The sequence below is a fragment of the Sabethes cyaneus genome, chromosome 2 (assembly GCF_943734655.1).
Source record: "Sabethes cyaneus chromosome 2, idSabCyanKW18_F2, whole genome shotgun sequence".
Lineage (NCBI taxonomy): Eukaryota > Metazoa > Arthropoda > Insecta > Diptera > Culicidae > Sabethes > Sabethes cyaneus.
The window spans coordinates 189,594,884-189,607,277 of NC_071354.1; the positions used below are offsets into that span (position 1 = coordinate 189,594,884).

General features: G+C 38.7%; 1 protein-coding gene across 1 annotated transcript; it reads left to right on the top strand.

Annotated features, from left to right (window-relative positions):
- Positions 1 to 213: 213 nt before the first annotated feature.
- On the top strand, positions 214 to 11,782 carry LOC128736465 (collagen alpha-1(IX) chain-like). Its single transcript, XM_053830949.1, has 13 exons — positions 214 to 317; positions 8,732 to 8,781; positions 8,927 to 9,354; positions 9,412 to 9,786; positions 9,849 to 9,920; positions 9,979 to 10,167; positions 10,226 to 10,336; positions 10,388 to 10,474; positions 10,533 to 10,800; positions 10,856 to 11,254; positions 11,315 to 11,437; positions 11,502 to 11,588; positions 11,655 to 11,782. The coding sequence occupies exons 1-13, from the start codon at positions 214 to 216 to the stop codon at positions 11,780 to 11,782; spliced, it is 2,421 nt and encodes an 806-aa protein (XP_053686924.1).
- The last annotated feature ends 612 nt before the right edge of the window (positions 11,783 to 12,394 follow it).

Below are 12,394 nucleotides of genomic sequence, written 5' to 3' on the forward strand. Positions count from 1 at the left end.
ACTGTAGCACACATTACGCAAGACGTGCGTTCGCGACGCGACGGGATATAAAAACTGTTAGCCCGGCTCATGATTAATGATCTCTCTGCGCTGTGGGTTTGTAATGTTTTTTTTTTGTTTGTTCAAATAGCCGTATTCAATCTATGTTTGTCGATTTGGATCCGGATTAGCGGAAAACATGCCGTCAAGAATAAAATGGCAAGACACAGCGACATGGCGTTCGTTCGTTCGTTCGTTCAGGTTCAGGTTCTGAACGGCATCGGGCCGTCCGGTTTTGGGCATTCAACGGCGCTCCGATATATTTACCGGCCAGAAAGGTGAGATTTTGGTTTCAAATCTAAGCGATAAAACAAAATAGGTAGCAGGAACGACTTACAAACATTGAGTTTGTAAACAAACTTTTACGATTCAAGTAGCAATTACGAGATTAAAATTGAAATGTATTTGGCCTTGTCTTTTGATCAGTGTTGTTAACAAATTTAGTAACTGGTCGCGTGTCAAAGGGTTCAGTTATGATTCAAGGGTACCAAAATAGGTTTGTATATGATAACCTCGTACAACAAGAAACAAATTAGATAATTTTGTCACTCCCTCTGCTGAAGGTCATTTCACTCCAAAACTAAGTCAATCCATAGCTCTCCTATTATAAATAGCAGAACTTTTTCCGTTGATAGCGAGATATCGTAACATCGGATACATCCCATCTGGTAAGCATATTAATCTATTTTAGAGCACATGTCGTTCATTTTCTGTCAACTTTTCTGGCGAAATACATTTATGTGCATATTTGGAGTCGAGTAGAATGCGACTATTGTACGGTACGGTACAACTATCTCTCTAAGACGATTCTATGCCATGCAAGCATTCATTGGACGGATTCATATTAAATATTTCCTGGTGGAGTTCACATATGGTATGATGATTTTCACCAACCCGGGGTCATGATTTAAGCTAAATTCAGCTCATTTGCACTCGTTATTTTCAGTTTTAGTTTGGATTCGGGGACGACTAGATCTTTTTTGGAGAAAGCTGTTAAGTTTAGATATCATATTACCATCCGTTTGGTATTCATCAATATGAATTTTCAGTATTGCTAGTGAATTGAAAATTACTAATCTAATTATGAGGTGCGTAGTGCTATTCCAAAACTTGATCGGATTCTAGCAAAATAACTGTATAATCACATGTGACTTTGAAATAATTAAGCCTTCTACCTGGAATTGAGTGTATGATTGCGACTTATAAAGTTGGATTAGTGAAAACGTTAGTGTTGAATTGATGAATAGTAAAGATTAAGTGAAATTAGCTGCTTTCCGAAATGCTAGCCAAACGAATATTTTGGTGTTACTGCTATTGATGTATAATCTTTTCTTATTTAGTGATTGAGTAATACTGGAAGATCCCGAGTTTATATGGTAATCGAATTGCAAAGGGAAATGACGGTCTTGACCAATGCTGAATGATCTAGTTCGGGATACTTACCTACACATTTTTTTTCCTGTGTGGACTCATCACTGCACTACACGTTTACAATTAATGTGATGTCACAAAAAACCTTTCCGGGAAGTGCATATTTGGAAACAAAGCCATTACATAAATCATTAATGATTAAATACGTGAAAAAAGAATTTACTCAGATTCTTGCATTATAGACATCTTAATTTGGACTAACTTTAAAAATTATGGGAGTTTCTTCGACTGTGATAGTAACAGGTTGGACTTGTGTGTGACTTACAAAGTTTAAACCCTCTTTGTCCAGTAACTTTTAGCCTATAGTGTTGTCTGTCTTTGGGTTTGGATGTATAATGGTCTGGTAAATACTGTATAGTCATTAATGTTGATTTAATTGATATTATTTGAACTCACTCGTTTGTCTGTAATCTTTGAAATATGTTAATTGTGTCACAATTTCACTCAGTTGTAGCAGTTTTTGTAAGTCACACACAAATTACAATATAGGTCACGATTAACTAATAAAAGACACATTCTAGAAGCCCTGAAGAAGATCAAAACCAAAGATCGAAACGTTGGCGTAAAATAAAACAAATCGTCCACTGTATTTAAAGACTGAACAGCCAGTTCTCCAACCTTTGAAACGTATGTTTTCGCTTTTGACCCCCACACACTTTTTTACAACTTCTTGAGATTGATTATTTAAAACGTCAAGCAATGCGATGCCAAGGAAAAACGCTCGGAGGTTCATCAGAAATGAATAATTTCTAAATAGCCTAAAAATAACTAAAACTATCTTCTAGGCAATTTTATTCGAACGTCTACTAAAATTGCGGACATTCAGTAAATGAAACATAAACGAAATCAATTCTTCAGTTAAAAGAATTGTTTCGTTCTCCAAAATTAAAGCGTTTAATCAGATTTTTCATAAACTCCAAAACATAGATAAAAGCAAATAAATGGTTTTCAAAATAATCAACTTTTATGCCATCTTAAACCTCCGCTCCATAGGGTTTGGGTAATAAATAGAGTCAACTTATTTAGACACTTTGAATCATTTCCTTAACTAAAATTCATTTTCCATCACTTTGAGCTATTACGAGAGATTGCCTTAATTATGGTCCAAGACTTTTCGATATGGCGAAGCTCTTTTAGTATATGGATGACCTACTTCCTTTATTACAAAAACAACATTATTGGTCTAAGTCTAGGTTTGGCTAGGTTTTGGTAGAGCCAAAAAATCTAACACTTTGCGGTTTCCTTATCGATTTTCATCGATTTTTTTGCACCAATTGGTCGGAAAATCTTCTACGCATCGACTATTGATTCTAAAGTGTACACTATTAAAAAATTGAAAATAATGAAGCATTGTAATAACTAGAAATCCTTGTTTCGTGATTGGTTGGAAAAGATGTCATGAAGGTGATAATTTTTTACACGCTTATAATTCAGCCAATTCTCAATAGATTTCCATAATATTTGCCAAAATCGATCGAAAAAAATATGCATTGTTCTACCTCACTTCCGGATTAGTATTAAAATCCTTGAGTGAAGTCTAACTAAAAATCTTCGATCCGTGATTGCTTAGAATGAGCATTGCTAATATTAAAATAGTTTTGAACGACTGAATACAATTCACGAATCAACGGAAGTTAAAGGCTATCTTGTCAATGATATTCCATTTGTGTGACGTACCCACAAGAAGGACCAAACAACGGCATTAATTTTTGTTATAACGAAAACTGCTACCTAGTTTACAATCTGAAAGTTTCATTACGAGAGTAAATATGAAGTATGAAGGTGTTCGTTCTGAAAAGAGCGGTTTTTGATAAGTTTTTTGTCACCCTGCCTTCCCCTTCTCCCTTTCTTTTCTTTGAAATTGACTTGAAAAATCGAGGGGGCAATAAAATAATTTTTTAAGTTAATTTTTTTAATAAAATCAATTGTCTGTGGGCTCTACAGCCTAAAAAACTCGAAAAACGAGTGAACGAGCGGATTTAACGCTTCTAGCACAGTACAGAAATGGAAATTCAAACTAGGTAGGAAATTTTCGAAAATCGGCACAAAATTTGGATTTCGTTTTTGTCGTTTGTTTTGCAGGTTTTTGCATGTATAATAATAACCTGTATATAAAAAGCAAAAACAGATTTGGTTTTCACGTTTAAACTTTAAGTGAAAATGCTTAAAACGCAATTTTTTTTTGCTCGATTAAAAAAACCTTTTTGTTTTTTTGCCCCACACCGGAAGGAACAATTTGTAACGGCCCAATTAATAAAATACTGCAAAGTATTTATATTTTCTTCTCGATTTTCTTCAGTAGCAAAACGACTTGAATGTTCGGTAATATACCACATTCGGCAATGAAAACCCCATTCAGAAGTTTGTACAATTGTTTGTCGATACGGATGGCCAACTGCAAACGACGTAAGATGATTCTAGTCTTCTTACCGTCACGAGGGGCACAACCTGCCAGTTTAAAATACGTTAGCACTAGGTAGAATGGTGTAACCTGCACCAACGCGTTTAGCGTGATTTCCTTTTCGGTACCAACCGATACATGAAGAACACCATGACTTGTAGATTGTTCTAACGCGCCAACCGGGACGACGTGCTTTCTTCCTTCTCGTTTAGTTTAGTTTCTCCTTTAGTTTTACACTGATTTTCGGTACCATTCCGATGGTTTATGTTAACTTTTTCCGCAAAAACAGATATCACTGCGCAGAGGTAACCCTTGTTTTATACCAATACATTTCAGATACAATTTTAGTCTATCCCATTTTTCAAGCTGTGCATTACTTACGCAGCCGAACCTTTATTAACAATGGTCATAGCCAAAATCGTGTATAAAATATGATGCTGTTAATAACCATATTGGATAATTCACGGGGTATATAAAATTCTGGTTTTCAGCAAGTTGTATTCTTCCACGTACTTCTCGTTGCAAGAAAAGCACACATTAAACTTGTTTGATTGTCTAAAACTAAGTCAATGAAAGCTCAGTCGCCATCGCCAACTAATTCAAACGTAATTATTCTTTGTTGAGACCATCAAAATTTGTTATGAAAGAGTCGCAAGGATGACGGACGACTGTGCAGAGAAATCCGTTTCTCTCTCTCTCTCTCTCTACTAAAATGAGCAACTTTCCTGAATATAGTAACTAATATCTCTCACTGGTTGCAAAATATATCGATTAATTTAAAATAACTATTTAAAAATAAATTCTGCTCAATAATTTTGAACACGATTCTTTTAGTGCTTTCAAGTGTTCTACAAAGTTATTCAGTATATTAAAATACACATTTTCTCTGAAGACTGCATTTTGGCTAGGATACATATTTATGAGTTACTAGCTGACCCGACAAACTTCGTATTACCACAAATTAAACTATGTTGTACATAAATCGTGAATCTCGGATGACCTATGTCACAATCTCGAGTTTTGCAAGTTCCTGGGGAGTTCATGGGTGTTTTAATATACAAATTTTCCTCACAGTGAAGTAGAAAACCACTCCCCCCCATTGATTAGCCTGATAAAATAAAGTGGATAGCATTTAAATATTCGCCATCATTACAAACCATTTCGCCGAATACCATTTTGCGGAACACCAATTCTCGGTTGACCATAACGCGGAATATAGAGTTTCTCAGAATACCATTTCGCGAAAAACCTCACGCGGGATGTACCATTTCGCGGAAAATCTTTTCGCAGAAAGTACCATTTCGCAGGGGTGATCCAACTCAAGGAAAATAATAGAGGTCAGTAGATTTAGGAAAATAAATAATCTAGATAGAGGTGATCTCTACGGGGGGCTGCCCCCCACAGTGGCCGGTAGGTGGCCGTCTCGTGCTGATTCATCTAATGCTACTATTGATAGTTTTTGGTGGTCTTGTTATTGATTAATGTTTTATGAAAGAGTCTAAAATTTCTCGAGTTCGATTAGTTTTTGAGTTACGCAAAAATTTCTGTTTTATTTGTATGAGAGTCCTCATCCCCCTACCACAGGGGTGATGGTTCTCAAACCATCATAAAAAAATCCTGCCTCCAAAACCCCCAACATGCCAAATTTTGTACCATTTGCTTGATTAGTTCTCTAGTTATAAGGATATTTGTATTTAATTTGTATGGGAGCTCCCCCCTCCTTACAAGGTAAGGGGTCCTAATTCATCATAGTAAAAATTCATGCCTCCAAAAACACCCACATGCTAAATTTTGTTCCATTTGATTAATTAGTTCTCGAGTTATGAGGAAGTTTGTATTTCATTTGTATGGAAGTCCTTTCTCTTAAAGGGGAGAGGGGTCATAATTCCCTTTCTAAAGAGGGGAGGGCTCTCAATTCACCATAGAAAAAATGCTTGTCTCCAAAAACACCCACATGTCAAATTTTGTTCCATTTTCTTGATTAGTTCTCGAGTTGTGCAGAAAATTGTGTTTCATTTGTATGGGAGCGCCCCCTCTTAGTGGGGGGAGGGGTCTCCAACAATCATAAGAACCTTCCCTGGCCCAAAAAACCCCTACATGCAAATTTTCACGCCGATCGGTTCAGTAGGCTTCGATTCTATAAGGAACATAGGGACAGACAAACAGACAGACAGACAGAAATCCTTTTTTATAGGTATAGATAAAATATCTTAGAAAAAAAATTCGCACTATTCAAAAAAAAAAATTTCAGTTTCGAGCAGCTTCGGATAAACCAAAAAACTTTTATAGGAAAATACTATATTTTATCTACAGAAAAACCAAAACTTCCACCAAACCAACCAAACCAACAGCACTCTGCAGAAACCCCAAAAAATCAATTGAAAAGTGTAAAAGTGTTTTTTTTTGATAAAATTAAAGATAGTTTACTAATAGAAAGAGATAGAGAATTACTGTATTTAACAAAGCTGCTTATTTCAGTATGTTCTACAACTTTTTTGAAGACACTATACCTTTTTGAGCGCATTAAATAAGGGAAAATTTGTATTACCCTATTGTAATGTTATATTTTATTATTAAACTTCTTCAAAGATACTAATCCTTTAAAATTACATGTTTTTTGCATAAATACTAATAATCGCGTTATTTCGAAATAGCACGAGTGTGCAATGGTAGGGCCGGCATATTCAGAATCATTTAACCACACTTTCTTTAGTTCATGAACGCATGAAAATATCTATTAATCATTTTGATAATAACTTAACTAGTTCAACATTGACCTTAACAACATTAACCTTAACACTATTAACTATTAACACTATTTTTATCGACATTATTCGAGAAAATAGTTTTCGGCGAGATTCAGTCCAGTAGGAGCTCGACCTTTTATGGTTTGGCCTTTCATGATACGGCCTTTTGTGACAGTTGTTGAAATTCGAAGGACTAGGGAAAACTAACAAAAGTCGGTACCCAGTCAGCATTTTCATATGTATAATTAGATTGCAAATAAGAGTTACGTACTGATATGTATTCAACAAAATCGTATTTGACGAGCAAAAGCCGCTTATCCGTACTATTTTGGAGGCGATATACGCACTGAGGAATAATTTTGAGCGATACACTTATATAAGTATTTCAATACGATAAGATCCGATTAAGCGCGACCAGCTTATGTAGCTTACATGTTACATGTAGCTATACGACTTTGTGCTGAAAATCGTATGTTTGTCAGTTACTAGCATTATAAGCGATAGAATATCAACTTATGCGCGCTTTATTAGGCTTTATTTACGAATCCGAATTTGTTAAGAGATATTTACGATAGTTTCCGTACATTTATATACGAGTTGGTGCTGGCTGGGTAGACCTAGAAAACCGAATTCACCTAGACAAATGTGATTTCTGAAGCGGACTACCCTCGCAGTGGTCACTCGTCTCTCCTGGAATCGTCTATGAAAAGTCATAAAACATTTTTCACGGAATTATACCAAAAGGTCGTTATGGCAAATGATTTTCTGGAAACTTGTCTCTTATGTTCATGCTGATGTTTTTATGGCAAACGACGTTATGCCCAGCAGCATTTTTCCAAATCAATTTATGTTAAATGAGTGGCAACGATTGTCATTGTATTGTGCCGCAGCGAAGATTGACTCAAATGCGTATTCGTAGGAAAGCAAAATTTTGTAAATTATGCGTATCGTCCATTATGCCTGTTGTCCGTTGTTGCCTAACGTCCATTATGTCTAATGTCCGTATGCCTATCGTCCATCTGCCTAATGTCGTGCACCCGTTTTCCGCAGCTGCCGCAAAACACAGAACGACGACGACTGTATAAATTCTTTTCTATATTATCCGATCTCATGATGGCAGACCATCACCGTGCTTTAAATGTGTTCTGGTGCAAAATGTGCTACGAATGGGCTTCTCGTATCAAATATGAACTTCTGCGTTAGAAAATATGACCAAATCGTGATCTGAAATGCTCGGGTTCTTACTGATGGCCTTTCGACTTTCTACGCAGTTCCCGGTCGATACTTCCCCTCCAACATTTGACGTGAGACTTCTAAGCTAGCATCAATGTGTCTTTACTTTTTAAAATACTTTTTTTTATTAGAGTGGTTTTAACCCAGAGGGTCATTCACCACTTGTTGTAATTCTTACCGTTTTGACTCTAACTTTAAACGTTAATGAATAAAATGTTCGTTATCGTTAAGTTTTCATAACGATAGTCGACGGTGGGGACGATAAGAGAAAGTAATGAAACAAACAAGTTTTGTAGTATTCATACAGAGCTAGATAAAACGTGAAGGGAAAAGGTGGTAAATTAGCTAAGGGAGGGTCGTTGATTATTATTCTTGCAGGACAAAATCCAAAATCCGTATTCTCAGGTCCCTCCATTAATCCATTCCTTCTACTGAATTTTACATTGCCCAAAAACGGAGCCTCTTGCCGGGAGTTATAAGGATTGTACTGGCTCTAGGCGCTTAATGAAGTCCAAGGGCAGAATTGTATACCTAATTTCCGAACTTTTTGGCTTCAGAGAGCAAACTGGTTACGAAGCTGTAAAAATCATAAAAGAAAAAGATTTAAAACATCGATACTCAAGCATGGATAATAAGCTGTTCACTCAGACAATAGCGATGCTGCAAAAGAACGAAGTGCGGAATACAGAAACAAACACCTGGACGACATGACAGTAGTTCGAAATAGGACTGGTCACGGTGATAATCTCCACCAACATTGAGTTTTAAAAAGCACTAGTTTCACGGAACGTTTATATTAAATTTGGAATAAAATCCTTTAAGACATAAACCTGGGCCTGTAAGTTTTGTCACTTTATAATATTTTTCTTGATATTTATAGAAAACTGTCGTTTTTGGTACTGTTCCTGTACACAGCAATCGTTTCAGCACGTAAGTAGAGTTTTATTACAAATATTTAATGATTTGTTCGAAGAGTATCTAAACGTCTTAGTGATGATATAGAACTCTTACTATAAACCATACTTTGAAACACCATTATTATTTTAATCTGTATTATTACCTTAATGTTTCTCAGAGGACATTTTCGGGTTTGGCGAAAACGACGAAGGACCCTGCGGTCGATGGAAACCGGGCGATGTGGATCTTCGGTCGTTCGACTTGATTCGGGAGTTTCATTTGGATCAGTTCGAAAGCAGCGGACGACATGTGTACAGCATCGAAGGAACCAAAAACTTTCAGACGGCCTATCGGCTGGAAAACGAAGCTAACTTAACAATGCGATCCATCGATGCCTTTCCCCGTGGTTTGCCGCATCAATTTTCGCTAGAATGTACCTACCGAACGGAGGCGGAGCCCGTGTCTTTGTGGCACTTGATCGAGGTTACCAACGAACATCACGAAAGTCAGTTGACCGTGACGATGAACCCGGGACGACAAACGCTGGAGATTGGTTTGCCCAGTATAGAGGGCGAGCTGCAGGTTGTGGAGTATCATCACTCGTCAGTGAGTTTGTTATAAATTTGTTTTCGATGTGTAAGCCACTAACTGGGAAATTTTCAGCTTTTCGATCAACGCTGGCATAAAATTATGCTAGGTGTGACGAACGACTTCTTGAACCTGTGGGTCGACTGTCAACCGGTTAAAGATGTAGATGGAAATCTGAACGCACCCTTAGAACCACGTGGGCGATTTGATACGAACAATGGGTTTGTTTCGATTTCACGCTATGCTGAAACCTCGTTGATGGAGCCCGAGTCACCGTTGATAGACCTGCAGTGGATGGTAATGAATTGCGATCCAACACGTCCCGCTAGAGGAACATGCGATGAACTACCGTTGTACGAAGTGGCCCACTTGACAAATAGACTACCAGATGGTCCAGAGCCTAAAGCTGATTGCAATGCTGTGTGCCCTCCAGGATACAACGGAACTGATGTGAGTTAAATTATGATTCCCAATTTATTAATTGGATGCAAGATATTTTTTATTTTTGAAAGGGTGCTCCGGGAGCTCCAGGTTCCCCCGGTCTGAATGGAGAAAAGGGAGAACCAGGTATAAATGGTCGACGAGTAAGTGCAAATTTTGTTCAAATACTAGCTGAAAAGAATAATTAGTAACGACTTCCAGGGTCCACCTGGTCCTCGTGGCTTAGAAGGCCCTGCTGGTGTTTCCATTAGAGGCGAAAAGGGAGAGTCAGGTGCTGTGGGAGCAAAAGGTGAGCCAGGTGCCGCAGCTGCAGCGGGAGCGGCTGTCGTTGGTCCACCTGGTCTGCCTGGACCACAAGGAATGCCGGGAATTGGAATAAAAGGCGACAGGGTATGTTTGTTGAAAGGTTTCCTAGTGGTAATTTATTTAAAATGATGATTTATTCAAGGGTGAACAAGGATTAGATGGACTTCCTGGACAAAAAGGTGAGTCCATACATGGACCACCAGGACTAAGGGGACCTCCTGGTCCTCCCGGGATTGGCCAACGAGGAGAAAAGGTGAGATAATGGTTTCAGAAATATTAGCATAAAACTTTACAAGAATTTTAGGGCGAACGTGGTGATACAGGTTTTCCCGGACGAGATGGTATTTCGTTGCCAGGTGTTCCAGGAGCTAAAGGAGAGAAGGGAGAACCTGTAAGTACTCTGTACATAACGTAGTTTTTGAAAAATCTGGTAGCAATACATTTTAAAGGGAGTTGCAGTGTCGTCAGTTGCTGTTCGGGGAGAAAAAGGAGAAACTGGTGCAAGGGGGCCGACTGGTATTCAAGGCCTACCAGGTGCTCCTGGCCCAGTGGGACCTCCTGGTCCACCCGGACCCGTTTCTGGCGATGGGTTATATGCAACTGGTAATTTAGGAGTCTCGGTTCCTGGACCACGTGGAGCTCCTGGTTCACCAGGTCTTCCCGGTCCTCCAGGACCTCCAGGTCAACCTGGTTCTTCAGGGGGAGAGATGTCTACAGGTAACTTTTGAATATTACGTAGACTCAATTAAGCTCATATTGACTCATGCTTAAGGTAGTGGACGATACTTTGAAAACTTCATGTCATACGGACATCGAGGACCAGTTGGATATACTGGATTACCAGGAGAACGAGGAGCAGGTGGTGATCGTGGACCGGAGGGTATTGTGGGCCTGCCAGGTGCACCTGGCCAAGACGGAGCTCCTGGGCTACAAGGTCTTCCCGGTGTTACAGGGCAACCTGGGGCTCCTGGTTTACCCGGACCACCAGGAAGAAGTGTTACGGAAGCTGAAGTGCGGGATATTTGTGCATCGGTGTTACGCGATCAGTTGGCACAGATAACGGAAGGCCTAATAGGACCACCCGGTCCACCTGGGGAATCAAGATCTGGAAGACCTGGACTACCGGGAAAACCTGGCCCGAAAGGAGATCGCGGCTATCAAGGTCCACCAGGTACTTACTCGCTGGCTATTGATTCTAAGTGTTATAGATACTTAAGAATTGCATTTCTAGGTGACAGAGGATATCCAGGGGAAAGTGGAAATCCAGGATTACCTGGCACTCCTGGCGACCGGGGTGAGCCAGGATTGGATGGAAAGGCTGGAAGTGATGGCTTTGGTCGTGATGGACCTCCAGGTATAATTGTCCATATTTTCTGATATTTATATAATGATAATGTTGTTATCATTAATTTCTCTAGGCCCTCCGGGACCACAAGGCCCACCAGGCGCAGAAGTACAAGGGCCTCCTGGCCGTCAAGGAGAGAGAGGAGAGCCAGGAAAATCAGGTAACATCGTCTGGAAGAATTGGAGTGTGGCGGAATGAAATATTTAAATTTATTTTAATTTTTCAGGTATGCCAGGGTTGCGAGGTCCACAGGGTGTTGCTGGGGTGTGCCCCAACGATTGCTATATGGCTGCTGTCGCTGCCGCTCAAAGCTTCCGAGCTGCTAATCAGCAAACTAAGGGACCATCGTACTAAGATGTAAAACATTAAGTTTTAAAAGAAATGCGCGACAGTTGTAGAACACAGTGTAAACAATATTTTAAAAGGTTTTCAATTAAAGCTTAGTTTACAAGTTAATTTTCATCGGTACTAAATTAATGCAATTCAATGTACAGATAAACAATCGATGAAATCATACATAAACTGTCAGATGTTAGTTTCAATACATCGATTCTGCTTCAGTAATAAACTTCTAATTTCGTTTATTTCAAAACCATTATGAAATGATAATAAAATTACCATCAGTGCAGTAACACGTGTGTTTATGTGGTCTCAGGTGTGAAATAACGGAAATTAAGAAGCCGTTATACTAACAAGTTTAGTTCGACTAATGAGAAAATTTTATAGGATACTACAACCGGTGTAATGAAACATTAAATGGGCACTTTACAAGTGCCGATATCGGAACATAACCAAGGGAAATGATGAAGGTTGCCGGTCTTACAAGGCGATTACTGGTTCTTTGGTAATTTGATTCTTAATTATAAGGAAACATTATAAGCCCTGCACCTAATAGTTCCTATGATTACCTGCTTCGAAGCTTCGATCGCAACATAATTTCAAAAATATGAAAAGCGCCTATCGTGC